The 21,037-nt window shown below is 32.2% G+C and overlaps 5 protein-coding genes across 6 annotated transcripts; 1 reads left to right on the top strand and 4 right to left on the bottom strand.

The window, feature by feature from the left end:
- Positions 1–4,064: 4,064 nt before the first annotated feature.
- LOC101498367 (NADPH-dependent aldehyde reductase-like protein, chloroplastic) lies at positions 4,065–5,057 on the top strand. The gene has a single exon (XM_004493590.4). It carries the CDS (start codon positions 4,154–4,156, stop codon positions 4,919–4,921), a length of 768 nt encoding a protein of 255 aa, XP_004493647.1. The 5' UTR covers positions 4,065–4,153; the 3' UTR covers positions 4,922–5,057.
- A 2,456-nt stretch (positions 5,058–7,513) lies between these two features.
- LOC101498034 (sm-like protein LSM2) lies at positions 7,514–9,802 on the bottom strand. Its single transcript, XM_004493589.4, has 3 exons — positions 9,665–9,802; positions 9,411–9,569; positions 7,514–7,792 (listed from the first exon to the last, which is right to left on the bottom strand). The coding sequence occupies exons 1-3, from the start codon at positions 9,665–9,667 to the stop codon at positions 7,673–7,675; spliced, it is 282 nt and encodes a 93-aa protein (XP_004493646.1). The 5' UTR covers positions 9,668–9,802; the 3' UTR covers positions 7,514–7,672.
- A 143-nt stretch (positions 9,803–9,945) lies between these two features.
- Positions 9,946–12,234, bottom strand: LOC105851817 (sm-like protein LSM2). Its single transcript, XM_012713845.3, has 3 exons — positions 12,097–12,234; positions 11,843–12,001; positions 9,946–10,224 (listed from the first exon to the last, which is right to left on the bottom strand). The coding sequence occupies exons 1-3, from the start codon at positions 12,097–12,099 to the stop codon at positions 10,105–10,107; spliced, it is 282 nt and encodes a 93-aa protein (XP_012569299.1). The 5' UTR covers positions 12,100–12,234; the 3' UTR covers positions 9,946–10,104.
- A 1,127-nt stretch (positions 12,235–13,361) lies between these two features.
- LOC101497711 (BTB/POZ and MATH domain-containing protein 2-like) lies at positions 13,362–16,564 on the bottom strand. The gene is made up of 4 exons (XM_012713843.3): positions 15,810–16,564; positions 14,929–15,277; positions 14,355–14,631; positions 13,362–13,849 (listed from the first exon to the last, which is right to left on the bottom strand). The coding sequence occupies exons 1-4, from the start codon at positions 16,235–16,237 to the stop codon at positions 13,671–13,673; spliced, it is 1,233 nt and encodes a 410-aa protein (XP_012569297.1). The 5' UTR covers positions 16,238–16,564; the 3' UTR covers positions 13,362–13,670.
- Positions 16,565–17,462: 898 nt separating this feature from the next.
- LOC101497162 (BTB/POZ and MATH domain-containing protein 3-like) lies at positions 17,463–19,731 on the bottom strand. 2 transcript variants are annotated; one of them, XM_012713844.3, is made up of 2 exons: positions 19,306–19,731; positions 17,463–17,881 (listed from the first exon to the last, which is right to left on the bottom strand). In XM_012713844.3, the coding sequence occupies exons 1-2, from the start codon at positions 19,665–19,667 to the stop codon at positions 17,842–17,844; spliced, it is 402 nt and encodes a 133-aa protein (XP_012569298.1). In that variant the 5' UTR covers positions 19,668–19,731; the 3' UTR covers positions 17,463–17,841. The 2 variants fall into 2 exon arrangements, with proteins under 2 accessions (XP_012569298.1, XP_004493643.1); XM_004493586.4 differs by lacking the exon at positions 17,463–17,881 and adding an exon at positions 18,163–18,497 and having other exon boundaries at positions 19,306–19,725.
- Between the last annotated feature and the right edge of the window lie 1,306 nt (positions 19,732–21,037).

Raw genomic sequence — 21,037 nt, 5'->3', positions numbered from 1 at the left:
AAAACATTCCAAAATTAATAAATAATGTCTTACAAACCAATAATTAAACACACAATGATTAACTAGGACAAGATAAATATGTGTTCATACAAACCAAAAATAAAATTATGAAATTCTTCAAATACATATCAATCATAATAATTCCTCTGATCAGCTCCACTTTCACCATCATTATTTCCTGCAATGTTACCCGACGACAGAAGTCCCTCAAAAGTATTATTAATTTGTGTTGGAGGAGACATCGTGGTTTGAAATTGGATTTCATCTTCAATTACACCACGACTAGTCGAAGGAGGAGTCATAGCTGGTTGATGTTGATTTAAATCTGGTCTGATCAAGCCAGCTGTTGGCATAGTTGGTCGGTATGCAGTTTGATCTGGTTGAGGTTGAGGAAGTTGATGTGAAGATGACGGAACATACTGATAATTATGAAAATATTGTTGTTGCTGAAACATTGATTGTTGTTGTTGTTGGAAGGCAAAGTTCGGAGGATCCTGGTGTTGCTGTTGGAAATTTGGAGGCGGTTGTTGCTGCTGGGAGTATTGAGAGTAATTTTGTTGCTTGCAGGAATAGTGGTTATTGATGCAAGTAGTGAGGCTGAGGCGGGAACTGCTGATGAAAAGCAGGAGGAAATGAAAATTGTTGTTGTTGAAATTGTTGTTGCTGCTGAAACTACTGCTGCTGCTCTTGAAACTTTTGTTTCCATTCCTCATTCAATTTATCAATTGCTGCTTGTATCAGCTGTTGTGTCTTTTCTTCTTGCTCACTTGCCCATTGCTCCTTTAACTGGTCAAGATCTTTATCTATTGACGGACGATGAGATCGATCCTTACTAGCATAAGAAGAAGACGTCTCTGTCTGAATATAGCATGTTGGACCTTTCACAAATGTTGATGATAAACTACCGACACCCAGCACACGCCCTTTGTACTTGCCACCACTGATGTTCATAAAACTTGCGATCTCATATTATTTCCGCTGCACTGGACCAGCTCGCTGAGCAGGAGGAAGAGTAGTTTGATGATCATCCCATTCTTTCATGACTTGTTGAAGTTGTTCCTATATAAAAAATAAAAAAATAAAAAATAAAAATAGTTAATTAATATATAATAATTTATTAGATGACTAATTAATATATAATAATTACCTGAATCATTTTTTATAATTCATCAGTATACTCATTTGTTTCAGGATTAACATGAAGATAGCGATGTATCTCTGCCTGAGTGACCTCCCTTCTAAGTTGTTTTTCCTAAAATATTAAATTAATGTCAAGTTTATAAGTTGGTGAAATGTGATGATTAATTGAATATAAATTAATAGATATATATTATAAATAGTAATTACCATATAATATTTAATTTCTCCAGCAGACATGGAACCTCCCTTATGAGTACTGGTACCCCTCTCAGATGCTCTATTAATCTTTGCTTTTTCTCTTTTTTGTTTGTAAGCATTTGTCTTCCATTTCCTCCACAACGCACTTCAAACATTTTCACCAATCCAATTTGGGCATTTTTCCTCGCCCTTATTACGTGTGTACGCCAACATAGATGACAAACGCTTGGAAAAACGATGGTCAAAAGAAGTCAAAACTGCAACATCATGCTCTCTTTTCCAAGTACATTTAGTCTGATGTTTGTTTAAATTTAAAAAATATTAAAAATATAATTCAATTAAGCAATCAAATGTATAATTAGTAATTAAATAAATTAATCTAATCACTTACTTTGAAACAATGTAAAAATTGATTAACTTTGCGAAATTGAGGTGTCTTAACCTCTTTTATCTCACCCCAAGACAACCATGGTGTTTTATATTTCTCTTGTATGACTTCAGCAATTGTCTTTGCAGATGATTTAAAAGGAAGATAATACAACATGCAGCCTTTAACACAACAATCAATCCTCTTCACACCTAATCTTAACTTTGACACTAACCGTTTAACCGTTTGACAACGTTGTGATTTTGTGAGGGCTTAGGCAGCCACAAAATCCACCTAAATTTTTAAGCATTTGTGAGGGCTTTTTCAGCCACAAATAAAGACCAATTTCAATTTTTGTATTTATGAGGGCTTTTTCGGTCACTAAATTGTGAGAATTTTTTTCGGCCACAAAATATTTGTAAAGTTGGCCACAAATTAAGGTTTTTCTTGTAGTGTTCCCTCTTGCTTTCTGAACGCGATTCACGATTCCACCTTCTTGCCATCTTGTGCTGTTGATGACTTGCTTCGCTTCAGCTCGTCTCGGCCTCGTCCCGCCTCACCTCGGACTCGTCTCGCTTCAGCTCGCCTCACCTCGCCTCGGACTTTGTTGATTTGCTGATTTTCCTGATTTGCTTAACAAGGTGTTTGAACAATGTTTGTGCTGATTTGTTGATTTTTGTTGCATACAAGGTGTTTGTGCTTTTGCTAAAGTGTTGTTGCATACAAGGTGTTTGCTGATTTGCTAAAGTGTTAAATTGCTAAAGTGTTGTTGCATTCAAGGTGTTTGCTGGTTTGCTAAAGTGTTAAATTGCTAAAGTGTTGTTGCATACAAGGTGTTTGCTGATTTGCTAAAGTGTTAAATTGCTAAAGTGTTGGTTGTTTCTTTAGAATGATTTGCTAAATTGTTGGCTGCTTGTTTAGAATGATGACTAAATTGTTTAACTGCTAAGTTGTTGATTTTTGAATGATTTGTTAAATTGTTGGTTGCTTTAGAATGATGGCTAGATTGTTAAATTGTTAATTTTAGAATGATTTGTTAAATTGTTGGCTGTTCGATTAAAATGATGACTAAATGGTTGTTGCTAAATTGGTTAATTTAAATTGTTGTTGCTATGTCTATTGAACAAGATATTTGACATATTTAAAATGATGGTTGTCTGTTTGCTGATTTTGTTTCCTAAATTTGTTTTCTAAATTGCTAATTTTGTTGATTTAGAATAAAAAAACATAAATAATGGATGTGTGTTTTAGAATTCAACTCTTTAAATTTAGCTGCAAGTATCAGTTCTCAGGATGATTTCAAGTTAATTATGCTTTTTATAACCTAATTTTTTTGCTATATAATATTATTTGCTTTATACATATTGTAATTTTATGTCGGCCACCTCAAACTATTTAGTCAAACTCCGCCACTGATTAAGACGACCAAATCATATAAAAAAAATACAAAATAAAAACTAAATTTGTGTATAAACCACGAGATAAAATGAATGAAAAATAATTTTAATAGGTGATTTTAAACCAAGAATTGATCCTAATTCATTCTATCTAACAAAGGAATAAGAAGAGAATTTAAAGTTTATTATTTAGGAGAGGCGACTAACGGCTATTGTTTCATATATAATATACGTTAAAAATTGTGAAAAATATCAATCACATAACATTACATTTTTATAATTAATTTTTTTTGATAATCTCAATTAAATACTTTAAAAATTATTTATTTTCTTTAAAGTATTTTAAAATCATAACCAAAAAAATATTTTAAATTCATTTGAAATTGATATTTATAACAAAAAAAGTATATTAAATTCATTTGAAATTTCAATCGAATATATCACCTAACACTAAGGTAAGATAATGTTGACCCAAAAAGAACTAAGATTTTTTAGAAAATCTCAAAGACCAAGACAAGATCCTTGAAGAAAAAAAAAATTAAGACAAGATATAACATTCATCACTTACATACTTACATTTCATTAGTAATATTGCTTAGATATATATTTCAGTTTTTTTTATACTTATACAACATCTATATTATCTTTTTCTTTTTGTTCTTATCAATTCATAAACATATCTCATTTATAAAATTACTATCTCCATTTCTCAAGATATACACTCTCTTATTAAAGACCAATATTTTCTATTGCTTATGAGGTTACGTAAACTATTTTTCAAATATTGAGTTGCAACATTTCTCTATTTAGAATAATTGTTGTGTGGTCATAAAAATTTAAACATATTATTTGATCACACACATAAAAAAAACTGAATAATATATAATTTTAACATAATTAAAAAATATATAATTTATTTTTTTAACGTGCCCAAATAATAACGAAATTGTTGAGTCCACACGAGACACGAGAGTGTATTTATGTGAATAACATGAAGCCAATTTGAAGCTGTGAAGTTATTCATCAGCTCAGCACCACATCCATCCGTTTAATGGCTTCTCAATCGCTACACGACAGAGTCGCCATCGTCACCGGCTCTTCCCGCGGAATCGGACGAGAAATCGCACTCCACCTAGCTTCGCTCGGCGCCAGACTCGTAATCAACTACACTTCAAACTCCAACTGCGCCGATTCAGTCGCAGCCGAAATCAACGCCAACCAAGCCACTCCACGAGCCATCATCGTCCACGCTGACGTGTCAGATCCAGATGGAGTGAAGTCTCTCTTCGACTCCGCCGAGCAAGCCTTCAACTCGCCGGTTCACATCCTAGTTAACTCAGCCGGCGTTCTCGACGCCAAGTACCCTACGATAGAGAACACGACCGTTGAAAGCTTCGACCGCATCATGAACGTGAATGCAAGGGGAGCGTTTCTCTGCGGGAAGGAGGCAGCGAACAGGTTAAAGCGCGGCGGCGGAGGCAGAATCATACTGTTGACGACTTCATTAGTGGAGGCGTTGAAGCCTGGTTACGGGGCGTACACGGCGTCAAAGGCGGCGGTGGAAGCGATGGTGAAGATTATGGCAAAGGAACTGAAGGGAACGGGGATTACGGCGAACTGCGTGGCGCCGGGACCTGTTGCGACGGAGATGTTTTTCGAGGGGAAGAGTGAGGAGTCGGTGAAGAAAGCTGTGGAAGAGAGTCCGTTTGGAAGACTCGGTGAGACGAAAGATATTGCTTCTGTTGTTGGGTTTTTGGCCACTGATGCTTCTGAATGGATTAATGGTCAAGTTATTCGTGTCAATGGTGGCTATGTTTAGTTCATTCACTCTAGGATTGGATTAAGTTATGCTATATTGCTAGCTACTTCTTTTCCCATTGCAACTGATTCTATTAAAGATATAAAATGTACTCTATTTTTTTTAACAGTGAATAAAATAAAATGTATTTTAAGAATCTCAATTTTGTAATGTATTTGATCCGAATCAGACCTAAGACGATGGTGGACACTCAAGTAAGTATTAATTCGAGAAGTAAGAGGTATAGGGTAAGGAAAAAATGTGTACCTTCTTCGATGCTGGAGACACTATTTATATAGACTCTAGTCTCAACGTGAGTGAAGGGGCAAGCGGAAACGGCAAGATCGTCGCGTTGTAACCGTTGGCACTAGGTATAAATGTTGCAGCCAAGAACCCTAATTGGATGCCTTCAGATTCAGAAGCTGAGTCGGGTCGATTTGAGTAGATGAATTGGACTAGGGTCAATCTGAAACAGTTGCCCCCAAGTCATTTGTCGAAGGGACGAGGCAATTATTTGAGAACTAGTATAAAGAGGTTTCTTGATATGATGAAGTGTATTCGTCGTAGAAGATGTACGAGTAGTTTTTATAATCGACTTGGCCGTTGTGTTTGAGGTGGTCTAACTAGCTTTGTACTCGTCACGTTAGAAAGGCATTTTTAAAAAGATATTTATATAGGTTGAGTTTTTGTCGAACTAATACGGTGGTGATCGGTGACGATCTTCTTACTTCGTTGTATCAGTCGTGAGTTATCACTATGTCTCCCCTTTTAACATTTTAACTTTGAGAACAACGGTTAAAGGAGGATTTGGACTTCGAATTCATTATCTTCTTCTGCCTTTCAGGTCGACATGATAAATGGGACATCTTCTCTACACAACTTCATTCTCTCACCCGATGAGTAGAGCTATACTTGGGTAATTCGTGAACCTTTTAGGGTGGTGTCCATTTTTCCCCTAAGGATGGTGATGGGTTCACCAATGTGGATGTTGAGGCCGTAGACTGAAAAATGTTGGCCTTAGAAAACAACAAGCGCATATGCCCCAAATATCCCATGATCTCAACCCCCTTATATAAAGTCGTATTTAGGAATATGGGTTTTTGGTTGCCCTTTATCGATTTCGAGAATGACGTATTTTAGCACCACGATTTGTGACCCTCACAGATTCTCTCAAACTCCTTAGCGTACTTGAAGACCTTCTTCTCTATTTTCGATCTTCTTTGGAAAGAGGATACTACCGGCATATTTGGGTATTCTTTAAGCAGACCAAACATTTATTTGCCTCTTATATAGACTCTCAATGTAGTTTCAAGGACAAGTATCATGTTGTCTGCACTTTAACCGAGAGGGTAAAAAATGAGGTTGTGGTACTGGAATAGGTGCTCAACAGTGACGACACTCTTGTCGTCGACAAAGTTAGGGACGTTGTTGAAACAATGATCCCTTTATTCCCATTCTTCTTGTCGAATAAGCATTTTCTCCAGAATAAGAGGGGCCTAGTTACTCGACTGAAGTACTTGAGTTATCCTCAAGGCTCAAATTTTGACGTTATTTGACTTTTTGTTCTTTCGACTGACGACAACATCAGTGCCCAACAAAGATTTATAGAAACTTGGGAGCTCGCCGCATGTCGCAGTGTCAATTATTGTCTTTGTATGTTGTCCTCTTGTGTGAGTGTTGTTCTTGTTTTATCTTGTATTATCGGGTTTGTTCTTATTCATATTTCTTTCTTTGTTTTTGGAGAAAATGACAGCTTTACAAAGGGCGATTGCATTAGGGGACAAGGAAAGAAGAAAGGGTCTTGGACCAGTTGAGAACAATATTCAATATACTAGTATGTGATTTTCCTCACAATTAAGAATTTTCCACATTCATGTTATCAAAACATTGATGACTATGTCCTTAAATCTTAACTCAACTGACAAATGTTGATATTGTTAAATTAGACATATTGTCTTGAGTTTGAACCTTACAATTGTGAATTAATTATGGTAAAATTTACCATCTCTTTTAATACAAAAAGAAAAAACATTGATAACAGTTTGATCCATATAGACATTTGACTATTTAATCCATATCAAACGATTTGGACAATGGAATTCTCATTAAGATTCTATATTTCACTTTCCGATTTGGCAAATAAAATTTCTCGTGATACATAGACACAATCGAACTTGTGACAAGAATTCAGTATTCACATGTTAAACAATAACAATAAACAAAGTCATTTTTCTTTTACTATGAACTTTTCTGTATTCAAATTTTATTTTATTTTTTAAATTTAAAATAATGGCAATTACTAACACGTATTAACCGAATCAAAAGTAAGAATTATTAGACAAAACAAAAGTATTTTTAAAACTAGTAAAATGCATTATATATGTTGTGCATTGCATCTGGCTAGACATGTGAATCATCACTTTAGATACCTGATGTTCTAAACATTACATATGTTGTGCATTGCATCTGGCTAGACATGTGAATCATCACTTTAGATACCTGATGTTCTAAACATTACATATGTTGTGCATTATACTTGTTTTGCCCAATTCCTTACGTTTTGACATTTCTTTTAAATATATGCATAAGGGGGGGAGGGTAAAGCAAAGCTAATTACGCTAGTGTCACTTTGTCACAATAGAACAGAACAATGGTTCAGTTACATAGCCTTTGACATTAGTAATAGTTTCATTCTTTGGTAGGAAAAATAACATCCATGATTACTGAGCCTAACGAATTCTCATACAAAGATACATTACAGGAATATCGAAATCAACCACCCCGAGCTTCTCTCCTTGTGGCATCATGCAATAGTTCAACGTCCACCCCTTCTGGAGGCAATTGTACGTATCTAACCACCGATCCTCTGATGAAGCAATTCCTTACAGAAAGCTGACACCAAACAACATGTTACTGACTAATATTAACATGAAGAATCAAAATAAAATAAAATCTAAAGCTAGTTCGATCAATCAAATTGAGGGAGGTAAATATCACAAAATTTACCGGAAAAGAAAATTAAGTTTTAATTGGTTTCAAGAAAGTTACATTTTAATTGAGAAATTTGAATCAATTTTAGTTTATTCTCTAGTTAAGTTCCTCAAAGCCGAAGCTAATTCTGTAAAACTTTTGCAATGATATCCTTAAAAATTCATCATTTATCCATCCTATCATAGCAGCATACCTAGGCATTTTAAATGTGGTTAACTCAAAAACCACATTCTAAACCACAAATTTCTCCTACTATGTAAATGTTGATGAAGTAAAAAATATCATCTCCTAGAATAAATTCTTTAAGCCATAACATTTACAATAGATCAAAGTAATGAAAGCAACTGATCAGTGGCAACTATTTCGACATACACATTCAATGTACATCCATATCATATTAACAGACAGACAGGAATTTCGAAAAAGAGTAACAAAGGATAGATCAACCATGAAAGTGAGGAATGTAAAATCTCATCTTTAATGTTTCACCCAAAGGACCAACAAATTTCCACATCCTTTGGGATTTGATTAATATCTAAAATACAGAATATACAAATAAAATCCAGATAATTTAGCATAGCACTATAATCAAATCATAGTAATCTGTTAGGATATAGAATAGAAAGGTTCACAAACATAATCATATTTTTTTTCCTCTACATTTTTATTTTTTTCTCAGTTGAAGTGTTATACTACCCATGATGAGTTTAAACAAGAAACTTGCACCCCGTCCCTCTCTCAATCACACAGAAACTAAAACCTGATGCAGATCATGAGCTAAATATCAATACTAGTGAGTTGAAGAATGGTAAAAAGAACATAATTTGAGTCATGGGCAGGTCAAGGAAAAAGTCCTGCATAAACAGTGATTGCAAACAGCATAGTTCTCCTTATTTTCAGCTTTATGCAAAAGTGGCATTTAAAAATCCCCTAAGCATAGTTCTCCTTTTTTTCCTGAATTTCCAAATCATATCGACATCATAACCAAGATCTAGAACTAAATTAATATTTCAAAATTAACCGATAAATAAGAAAACCAGTACACAAATATTCAGTCTTATTATATTTAATCCACTTTTATCCCTAAGTTCACAAACACCTTGACGATCAACAAACACTCACTATAACAACTTTTCAATTTAAGAATACAAAATTAAAACCTTAATTTTTTTTCTTTCATATTTGGCTAAACACATGCACAAGGGAGGGTGAAAGGTATCCTGGATTGAGTTGCCTCAGACCACTAACATCAGCATCACACCACAGGTCTTAATTACACAAATACCAAATATCCATATATCATAATTTTATCCAAAAAAAAAAAAAACCCTAAGTATATAGGAATTGAGAAATATCAATCAATGGCTAATTCGAAGACTATTAAATCTCAATCCCAAATTGAATTTCAACACATCAAAAACCCTACATCTGCTACCTAAAATTCATACAATAAAACAGCTAACGAGAATAAAACCAAAACTAAAATATAAAGATAATAATAAACCCTAGAGAGAGATACCATGTGAGGGTACTTGTCTTGATCAACAACACGAGTATTTTCGAGCTTGATGTTGAGGTATTGATCAACAGAATGCAATGTTCCTCTGATGGCCAAATCGTTCTTGAGTTCTACCGTGACTTCTCTTCCAACCAAATCTTTGAAGTACGAGAAGAACAACTACAGACAAAAAACACCGAGAAGAAGAGAAACTTAATGAAACGAACAAGGAGAAAGCACAGAGAAGAAACACGAAGGGAGAAACGAAAGCTTACCATTTTGGCCGTGAGGAAGAACAAGTAGGAAGAGTGAAAGTGAAAGCGGAAAGGGTTCAGGAATTTAACCTTGCTCAATGCTATTGCTCAAGCCTCCACTATATTCATTATTTAATTTAATTAATTTTTTGGTTGATGTATATTTTTATTTTTTTTATAAATAGGTTGTATATAATTTTAAACAATAATAATAACTATTATATTAAATATTTTTTTATAGAAAAAATAATAATAACTGAAATAAATATATGCATAAGGGGGGGAGGGTAAAGCAAAGCTAATTACGCTAGTGTCACTTTGTCACAATAGAACAGAACAATGGTTCAGTTACATAGCCTTTGACATTAGTAATAGTTTCATTCTTTGGTAGGAAAAATAACATCCATGATTACTGAGCCTAACGAATTCTCATACAAAGATACATTACAGGAATATCGAAATCAACCACCCCGAGCTTCTCTCCTTGTGGCATCATGCAATAGTTCAACGTCCACCCCTTCTGGAGGCAATTGTACGTATCTAACCACCGATCCTCTGATGAAGCAATTCCTTACAGAAAGCTGACACCAAACAACATGTTACTGACTAATATTAACATGAAGAATCAAAATAAAATAAAATCTAAAGCTAGTTCGATCAATCAAATTGAGGGAGGTAAATATCACAAAATTTACCGGAAAAGAAAATTAAGTTTTAATTGGTTTCAAGAAAGTTACATTTTAATTGAGAAATTTGAATCAATTTTAGTTTATTCTCTAGTTAAGTTCCTCAAAGCCGAAGCTAATTCTGTAAAACTTTTGCAATGATATCCTTAAAAATTCATCATTTATCCATCCTATCATAGCAGCATACCTAGGCATTTTAAATGTGGTTAACTCAAAAACCACATTCTAAACCACAAATTTCTCCTACTATGTAAATGTTGATGAAGTAAAAAATATCATCTCCTAGAATAAATTCTTTAAGCCATAACATTTACAATAGATCAAAGTAATGAAAGCAACTGATCAGTGGCAACTATTTCGACATACACATTCAATGTACATCCATATCATATTAACAGACAGACAGGAATTTCGAAAAAGAGTAACAAAGGATAGATCAACCATGAAAGTGAGGAATGTAAAATCTCATCTTTAATGTTTCACCCAAAGGACCAACAAATTTCCACATCCTTTGGGATTTGATTAATATCTAAAATACAGAATATACAAATAAAATCCAGATAATTTAGCATAGCACTATAATCAAATCATAGTAATCTGTTAGGATATAGAATAGAAAGGTTCACAAACATAATCATATTTTTTTTCCTCTACATTTTTATTTTTTTCTCAGTTGAAGTGTTATACTACCCATGATGAGTTTAAACAAGAAACTTGCACCCCGTCCCTCTCTCAATCACACAGAAACTAAAACCTGATGCAGATCATGAGCTAAATATCAATACTAGTGAGTTGAAGAATGGTAAAAAGAACATAATTTGAGTCATGGGCAGGTCAAGGAAAAAGTCCTGCATAAACAGTGATTGCAAACAGCATAGTTCTCCTTATTTTCAGCTTTATGCAAAAGTGGCATTTAAAAATCCCCTAAGCATAGTTCTCCTTTTTTTCCTGAATTTCCAAATCATATCGACATCATAACCAAGATCTAGAACTAAATTAATATTTCAAAATTAACCGATAAATAAGAAAACCAGTACACAAATATTCAGTCTTATTATATTTAATCCACTTTTATCCCTAAGTTCACAAACACCTTGACGATCAACAAACACTCACTATAACAACTTTTCAATTTAAGAATACAAAATTAAAACCTTAATTTTTTTTCTTTCATATTTGGCTAAACACATGCACAAGGGAGGGTGAAAGGTATCCTGGATTGAGTTGCCTCAGACCACTAACATCAGCATCACACCACAGGTCTTAATTACACAAATACCAAATATCCATATATCATAATTTTATCCAAAAAAAAAAAAAACCCTAAGTATATAGGAATTGAGAAATATCAATCAATGGCTAATTCGAAGACTATTAAATCTCAATCCCAAATTGAATTTCAACACATCAAAAACCCTACATCTGCTACCTAAAATTCATACAATAAAACAGCTAACGAGAATAAAACCAAAACTAAAATATAAAGATAATAATAAACCCTAGAGAGAGATACCATGTGAGGGTACTTGTCTTGATCAACAACACGAGTATTTTCGAGCTTGATGTTGAGGTATTGATCAACAGAATGCAATGTTCCTCTGATGGCCAAATCGTTCTTGAGTTCTACCGTGACTTCTCTTCCAACCAAATCTTTGAAGTACGAGAAGAACAACTACAGACAAAAAACACCGAGAAGAAGAGAAACTTAATGAAACGAACAAGGAGAAAGCACAGAGAAGAAACACGAAGGGAGAAACGAAAGCTTACCATTTTGGCCGTGAGGAAGAACAAGTAGGAAGAGTGAAAGTGAAAGCGGAAAGGGTTCAGGAATTTAACCTTGCTCAATGCTATTGCTCAAGCCTCCACTATATTCATTATTTAATTTAATTAATTTTTTGGTTGATGTATATTTTTATTTTTTTTATAAATAGGTTATATATAATTTTAAACAATAATAATAACTATTATATTAAATATTTTTTTATAGAAAAAATAATAATAACTGAAATTTTTTTCTACAGTTGTTCATCTTAATTTTTTTAGTTGTATTTTTTTGAATTGATCTTTGAAATATTCATTTTGAAATTTATCTTTGAAACATTACTTTTAAATTAAGGATTAAAATCAAATATTCTATATATTTTAAGGATCAATATCAATAAATATATTTCTTTGAAAAAACTCAATAAATATAAATTTTGTAAAAGACCAAAAATAAAATAGATGTATATATACATATGAGGACTAAAAAACAATTTATAGAAGCTAAACAAAAATCAGTATACTTGTATAGGCGAAAGTATAGTTAAATTTTTAACTAATAATATAGGTATATTCAAGTTGTTTCTATATATAAGACTAAAAATATTAGTATATTTAACTTGTTTTTACTTTAAATAGTCTAGGATCCTCTACATCTTTATAAATAACACTGTAACATAATTAATATTATTTTAATATAAAACACATATTTAGTTATTTTTCTTTATTTTATTGAACTAATATGACTTAAATCATTACCTAATGAAGAAAATCAACATCTACTTAAAAGACAACGTCTATAATCCTTAAAGTTTCCATAAGTTAAATCTACGACATTACACATATTGAAAGTTTGAAATGTGATTTTTGTAATTATTTAAAATATCAATGATATATGATTTTTGTAATTATTTAAAATATCAAACAATAAAGAATTTATCCTGAATAATTTGGAAATCAACTAATAGGCACGGAAACTTTGATCAATAATAATTTCCACCACATATTAAACTCGAATATCACCCGACCAATAACAATTTACACCTAACCGTTGTTGGTGATGAAACTCTCTTTGAATGAGCACAAAATTATAGGTTAAATATTAGCATTTTTAGACTTCTAAAAATACAATGTTCAAAGATTTTTTTTTTGCTAGGCACATAATAAATGCTAAAGTCCCTGCATTTTCCTTCTCTTCCCAATTTTTTGACAATAAAAGAAATTGGCGCTGCTCGATTGAAGAAACATTCAGAATGTCCAAAATAAAAGAATACAAAAACACATACGGAGCATCAATATTTTCAAACAAATGTTTTTCCAAATAAAAAGTAATGCCGAAGATATTACAGAAACCTAACAGAACAATAACAGCACCACCAGCACAACAAATTACATTTACATCTCTTACACATGAATAAGCTAAGTAAAGTAAAAATTGCCTCTAATCCTATAAACGATCATCGTCATCCTCCCTCTAACTATGGCACACGCTATCATTTAAAAAAGAGTAGAAGGGTTGTGCAGAAAGCTGCTCAGTGTTCACTTCACACTAAGGCTTTCTGCTCAGTGTTCACTTCACACTAAAGCCTTTGCTTCACCCGCCTCCCATTAACGTCGCTGCCATCAAGTATTGCTTCATTCCTGTGCTTGCACATGAAGTCCGAATGCTCGGTAAATCTAGCCACGTACTCCAATAGCTCAGTCAGAACAGATGGGCAACTTTCCTTCAAGTACTCAAATCCATCAGTTTGCATTACAGCTGAAGATTCAAAAAGATACAAATAGTTCCGTTAATAATAATAATTCTGGATGAAGAGTAAAAAGGTAATTGATATCAACGAATTTGTTCAATTTAGTCCAGACTCCAGATAAAATTTCAAGGGCTACGGTGATATCTATCAATTAGATGTGTTCACTGCAAACATGTTTAAAATATGAAAATAACAAACATTTCGTCCAAGTTAAAATATCCTGGAAGATAGACATACTAAAAGGAATTTTTAGAGTAGGAATAAGGAAGCAGAAAGGAAGAAGCCCCTCACAATGAGGTGAGATAAAAGTATCAACTTATTAAATATCATTTGCTGATTCAAATTAACTAGTCATACTAGACATGGGCGTCAACTTGGAGCAATCAATGAACTGCATTGCATGGATAAATTGGCAGTAAATGGAAAAGGATGACCACAAAGCAAAGCCATATGATTCCTTCACGCTTCTGTACCACTGAGTTGAGTGTATAAGTTTAGATAAGAAAAGCATACCTCTGAGATTTTCGGAAGTAGCAATAAACTTGAGACAAACTGCTTTCAGCTGGAAACAGTGGTGCTGTTCTGCCAAGGCTAAAGTCGTAGCCACAGTATTTATTGCAACATCTTCACATAGACTCACTTCACAGATAAGCCTAAGCCTCTCCAAGGCATACCGATCAGCAGCTGCAAGAAGATGTTGGGCCATCAAGGTTGTTGCCCATTTTGAGTTCATTCCAGTAAGTTCTTGCATGTCAGGCAGTGAATCCCAGTACATAAAATGAAGCAGTGCCTGCAAACAAGAGAAAAGGCACAACCGTCAAGTCACTCTACATGCATTTTTGCTCTGCATGGTTATCAAGCTAAGTATTGCTACATTTTCATTAGACACAAATCTTGGAAGTTGTAATTGTATGGAAAGTTGGAAACCAAATAGTCACCACTTATTTCAGAAGTGTATTTAGTTACAAAAGACAAAACAGTGGCATGTCCTCCCCATGAAAACAATACAGAAAAAATTTAATCCGCCATCATTATAACACGAATCAGTTTACTGAACATATTTAAGATAGTAACTATTAAGTAAAACCTTAAAAACTGGAGCTTCCATGTCTTCAACTTTAATACACCGGGTATTCTGATCTTTCATAGGACCAAAAAGCTGGGCTCTGAAAACAGGTGAACGTGCTGCCAGCACCAATTTATGAGCAGTAAAAATTTCACCATTCACTTCAAAACTCACATCACTTCCTTTTCCACTTTCCAGAAGTTGACCAAATTTTTGGCCAATGTCAGAAGGTGGTATTGCAATGGAATATATCTTCGGGCCTTCCGTGCGTGACCTCACAACACCAACACTACAATTTACAGAGAGGCAATCATCTTTAAGGTAGTCTGATGTCTCTAAAGCCGTTCTCTTAAAAAACCTTTTGTAACCCCTGAAACACAAAATATTAAATAATCAGCATTAACCAAAGCATTAGTTTTAAGATTCGTTGTGCAAAATTTATACAAGACTACACACACACACACCATGCCAATCAAATAATATGATCCCTTCCCCAACCCTTCCTCTCAAAATTAGTATTCCATTCATCACTTTTCCACAACAACCAACCACACTACCACGTTGTCGGAGCAGCCAAGCAAACATTTCATCCCTCGAATCATTCACCTAAACTTACTCCATCTACAAATAGTACAATCATACCACACCCTATAATAGCTACCTAATTAGTACTTCATTTGAAAATTATCTCACATCTTTGTCCTCTACAACATATAGGATGAACTCAATCACAAAGGTTTAACACGTAAGATAACATACAATAATTGAATAAACCTTGAAGCCCATATGGCAAAAAGATATATATTTTTTCCAACCAAAACAAAAGGAGGCAAATTAAAAATTAAATTTTTAAATAAAAAAATTTTAAATAAAAAATTTAAAAATAAAAAGTGAGAACCTACCACATACTACCGCGGTATTTCAAGGTATAAGGCCCGCTTTCAAGAGTCCTTTCGAAATGGCTATGAACCTTATGCCTCTCCTTCCCACTCTGATCCAAAAGGGTCAACTCAAAAAGAGCCCTAACATCGGTTCCTTCGCTAGCAAGAGCAATGAAGAGGGACACGTAGGTAGCATTATCCTCAACGCTTTTCCCATCAGGGTAGAAATAGATAGCCCAATCATACCCACCAACCGAGAATATATCCGACGCTATATATTTCCCGATCCCGATCCCTTTCGACAACGAATACCCCGTGATCTTGAACTGGTGAGAACCCCTCACTGTTTCCGTGATCGAAGCTGACGAGGTTGTCGCCGGTTCCGATGAGGGAGATGGGGACCATGAATTGGATGATGGCTTTGCGGTTTCTCGGAGAATCTTACCCATGCGAGAGCCACTGCAAAGGAATCGGGAATCTTTTTAATTGAATCGCACGGAAACGTCGTCGAATGAGGGGTTTGAGAAAACGGAAGGGATTGGGATCGATGCGGGAAATTGGGTACGAATTGAGGTATCTGATTTGGGGAAGTGAGGTTTTGACGAGGAAATCTAGGGTTCTGTGAAGAAAATTTGTCAGATTATGGAAGATGAATTTCTAGGGTTTCGAACGAGTCGAAGGGAGAGAGAAAGAGAGAAGGAAGAATGAAAGAAGAAAACTCAAAAATGAAATGACGAATAAAGGCTTATAACATCAACATAACATAGTTCATGAATACGCATGCCTTTAAATAAGTTTTATTTTTTCTTTATGAAATCTAAACAATATTTTAGTTTTGAAGTTTATAAAATGAAAATTGGGACATGAGAAAATAGAGTTCATTAATTATTGATGAGACGTGCATCTACCTGTCTCGGACCACTCGCTTTCATTACAAACAAACACGTGCCACATAACGGTAAACAAAAAGAGGTTAATCGTATGCGGTACAGAGTTTTACTACCAAATATTAATCATGAATTTTAAAATAATTATCATAATCGTCAACATTTGAATTAGAGTGTAAAATAAAAATGATTTATACTAACAATAAGTAAGACAAATTCAAATAAAAAATATTCTTTTTTTACATAATTAAAAATTGTATGTACTGTTTGTATAAATTAAGTAAAATATTATTTTAGTCTCCAAACGTTTAAGTCACGGTCACTTTAATTTATAATTCATCCAAAAAATTTAGTTAATTTTTTATTTATTTAAACATCCGTCACTTTTATTTATTATGTTAAATTGACAATTATCTAATACTAACACAAGTAAATAACTAAAAATGTATGCTTCTGATTATGCCACATAAATGCGTGTTTCAGTTAAAATTGTTGGGACTTGTGAAAATGTCAACCCACTTTTATACTTGCAAATACGCTTTAGCTTTTAGTAACTTCAAAAGTTCATAATATTCTATAAAACATGGAAAACCTTCTCTCGAGGAAAGGATGATTTGTTTGAGTTGTTACTGGTCTAAAACCAAATCTAAAATAATGATAACATCTTTATTTTTCAATCATTTTAAACCATAAATAATTTTTTTAATATAAAACTATTGAAATGACTTCAACATCAAAGTTATTTATTTAATGTAAGAATATTGAATTTAGTCCTAGTTGAAGAAGTAGACGACGAACAAAAGATTATTTATTTTGTTCGTAAAATGTTCAAATGAGTTGAAATTAGATGTCAAAAGGTAGAATGTCTAGCCTTTGTAATCATTACGACAACTCGATCCTTACTTTTAGAGCCATAAAGTAGTGGTTCGAACGAATTATCCTATTCGTCAAATTCTTCAGAAAGTCAGATCTAGCCTGAAGAATGTTGACTTGGCTCGTTAAGTTATTTGAATACAGTGTCTCATTGGTACCAAGAGTCACCATCAAAGCTCAAGTGCTTCCATATTTAATAGTCGAGCTCTCATCATCACCTCAATAAAAAAGACTACAGTCGAGGACTCTATCAGTTACCAAAGCATATAACTTGAAAGGAAGCGGATCTAACATTATCCTTGAAAACCCAGAGGGAATGCTGATTGAACAATCCTGCGTTTTGAAATTAAAGCCAACAATAATCAAGTAGAGTATAAAGTCTAAATTATCTTGAGAAGTAGGAGCGAGAGAGTTGTATGCAAAAAGTGACTCTCAATTGATAACAAGCCAAGTCATTGAGGAATTTCAATGTAAAATTATAGTCATTTGACGTCAAAATGCTTCATGTGACACACCTTATATACGATCAAACTATTGTGTCACTTAACATGGCATCTCAACACAAATAAAAGAAATAATTGACAAAGAGAGAAATTCGGATGACATGATTCAACTTGAGAAATAATTTATCTAGTTCATAAACTTAGACTTCCAAATTATTCAAATGTCACAATTTTGAGATTCCAATATTAGTCCTAATATAACTAACTACCTAGTGTCAACATTTTATTACAATTATGAACAAAGTATAGTTTACTTGGTTTTGCTATTTGTCTATATTAATATTAATAATTAGTACATAAAATAAAGCTATGGCAATATGGTGAACGAAGCATGTTCCTCCATGTGTGTCTTGACAACACCAATGGTACAATTGATGTAGATGCAATCATCTTTAAGAAAGTTTGATGACTCGAGATCTATTTTCTTGATAAACTTCTTGTAACCCCTGAAACACCCGATCTCAAATCAAATATATTAACAATAGCATTTGCTCTGTTAAACCTGGCCTAAGACACACATGGCAATATGGTATAAACGAGAGTGTATAACTAGTCTAAAATAAAACATTCCCATTTTCTTTTATGTAGTCACAAGATAATATAAGAAGAGTTCAATTTAAATGTATTGCTAATATAAAATCAAAATGTTTCCCGGATGATTGTTGTATAGTACAACTGAAACTTATAATGGAGAAAAAAACCAACATAACAACTAATATATGAATATTTATTTATAAAAAAAAAGTTTTATATTATTATTATTATAATTAATTATTTTTTAATCTTTAAATTTTAAATTCTCTCTAGTTTTAATGGTAGGAAATGATGCTTTTGTAATTTAGATTTTAGTTGAAAGATACGTAAAATTTAACTAATGAAATTATTTCCGTCATTATTTGAATTTAGGTTTTGTAGAACAAATAATTGTTAACTAACCCTAGTCACTTGATTTTAAATTTCAAGTTTAATTATATTTTTTGTCTTTCTATTTTAAAATTCAACTTCTTCTTTTGAATTTTTTAATTAAAAAATATAATGTGATATATTTTATGCAACGTAATATATAATAAGCTGATAATAAATTATTAATACTCATAAAACTACAATAAAATCTTATAAAAATCTAAATTCCAACTTTTGAATTTATTTTTATAATTTAATTAATAATATATAAATAATTAATATATAAAATATTTCTAATCAGATGTGAGGTCCATTAAATTTGAGACGTGACTGAAATTGAAGGAAACATACCACATACTACCGGGGTATCTCATCGTGTAAGCCTCCCTTAGAAGCGTTCCTTGAAATTGGCTATGAACCATATCGTTATCGTTTCCGGTTTGATCCAACAGAACCAATTCGAAAAGTGCCTTAACATCCTTGCCGGTGTCACTGATGAGGACGATGAAGACTGACACGTAGGCAGCGTTGAAGTCTTCGTTCTTGCCGTCTGGGTAAAAATAGATCGCCCAATCGTTTCCGTCCACTGAAAACGGTTCCGATGATATATATTTCCCGCTTCCAATTCCTTTTAGCAACGAGTAGTTCGTGATCTTTAACTGTTGAGAAACTTTTACGATCGTTGACGATTCTCCACTGTTACTAGAATCCATTGCTCTGTTAGTGGAAGACTTCTACGCTTACCACTTAATAAAATAGTCGATAAATGTTGATACGACTTGTATATTTTATTTTTTTATTTAACTAATATCATTTAAATTATAAATGAAGACGATTGATGACATTAATATTAGAATTTGTCTCTTAATATTTTTTAAGTTTGAGATTTATTTAGGTTCGGTGAATTTGTATGATCAAATTTATATAAACTTTTGCCCTTTGAGTTGTAATTAAGTGATAATATTTTGACATTAAAATTTAAAAAGACATAGTTCAATTATGGTATAGTACAAGTATAGTATAGTTATAAAATAATTATTAGTGTCGCATTGTTAATAATAATATTTCTTTTTATAATTCTTTCTTACAAAAACATATCTAAATTTTTATATATAAAATAAAAATGAGATGAGTCTAAATTCTAAATAACTATTAGAATAGAAAAATTAGTACAAATTATTAACAAGTTTGATGCTATTATTTAAATTAATCATTTTTTAAAATAATATGTAAATATTTAGTCCTTTATTTTTACTAATTTGTATAAAATCCAACAATTTTGGTCATTTTTTAAAAATAATTTAACTAAAAAATTATGATTTAATATATTTTAAATGAGGTGACATGTAATTTTATCATGTAGAATCATTTAAATGCATTGATTTTTTATATGTTATTAATTAAATTACTAAAATGAATAATTTTAAAAGTTAAAATTGAAATTTTTAAATAGAGGGTTTTGTTGCAATTTTATAGATGTTAATCATTCAATATTTTTATATCATATGTCATATCCTTTAAAATATGTCATGTCACTATTCATTAGTACAAACAATCGATATTAGGACAAAAATTGTTTATTTTAAAATAAGATGATCAAATTTACAAATTGATGAAAATAAGAAAATAAAAAATGCAATTAAATATAAATGTTTAATACATGGTCCAACTTAACAAATGCGTACAATTTAGTTTGTACAATTTAGTTTGTTTGTATTAATAACAATTTTGACAAAAGTTGTACTTTAGAACTTTAAAAAAATTGCCTTAAAAAAAAGTAAAATACATTGTGTGATCTTTTAATTTATACAAAAATATTAAATTAATTTTTTTATATTTGTAAAAATTATACTATTGAACTATTTTTAATCATAATCTCATTTTAATAATTTTTAATTAGGATTTTTTAAAATGATACTATAAATTTTGTATCAATCATATAAAAAATAACATAACAAATTTTTATGTTAATTCATGATATAAATTGAGAGAATTTTACTTTTAATTTCAAAAACTCTAAAATTTATATCACTCAAATTTTATTTTGTTTAATTTATTTTATAAAATTTAATTATAGATTTAT

Source organism: Cicer arietinum, chromosome 3, assembly GCF_000331145.2.
Source record: "Cicer arietinum cultivar CDC Frontier isolate Library 1 chromosome 3, Cicar.CDCFrontier_v2.0, whole genome shotgun sequence".
In the NCBI taxonomy this organism is placed as follows: domain Eukaryota; kingdom Viridiplantae; phylum Streptophyta; class Magnoliopsida; order Fabales; family Fabaceae; genus Cicer; species Cicer arietinum.
Note: the sequence above shows the minus strand (reverse complement) of the source record. Positions and strands in the feature narration are given on the sequence as shown.

What these genes read in the sequence shown, in the direction of transcription:
- LOC105851817 (XM_012713845.3), bottom strand. An exon ending in AAGACAAGTACCCTCACATG is followed by an intron (nt 10,225 to 11,842) that starts GTATCTCTCTCT and finishes GTTTGGTGTCAG; the next exon opens with CTTTCTGTAAGGAATTGCTT.
- LOC101497162 (XM_004493586.4), bottom strand. Translation starts at nt 19,667, where the DNA reads ATGGATTCTAGTAACAGTGGAGAATCGTCAACGATCGTAAAAGTTTCT. An exon ending in AGATACCCCGGTAGTATGTG is followed by an intron (nt 18,498 to 19,305) that starts GTATGTTTCCTT and finishes CGGGTGTTTCAG; the next exon opens with GGGTTACAAGAAGTTTATCA.
- LOC101498367 (XM_004493590.4), top strand. Translation starts at nt 4,154, where the DNA reads ATGGCTTCTCAATCGCTACACGACAGAGTCGCCATCGTCACCGGCTCT.
- LOC101498034 (XM_004493589.4), bottom strand. An exon ending in AAGACAAGTACCCTCACATG is followed by an intron (nt 7,793 to 9,410) that starts GTATCTCTCTCT and finishes GTTTGGTGTCAG; the next exon opens with CTTTCTGTAAGGAATTGCTT.
- LOC101497711 (XM_012713843.3), bottom strand. Translation starts at nt 16,237, where the DNA reads ATGGGTAAGATTCTCCGAGAAACCGCAAAGCCATCATCCAATTCATGG. An exon ending in TGGAAGCTCCAGTTTTTAAG is followed by an intron (nt 14,632 to 14,928) that starts GTTTTACTTAAT and finishes TCTTGTTTGCAG; the next exon opens with GCACTGCTTCATTTTATGTA. An exon ending in TACTTCCGAAAATCTCAGAG is followed by an intron (nt 13,850 to 14,354) that starts GTATGCTTTTCT and finishes TTGAATCTTCAG; the next exon opens with CTGTAATGCAAACTGATGGA.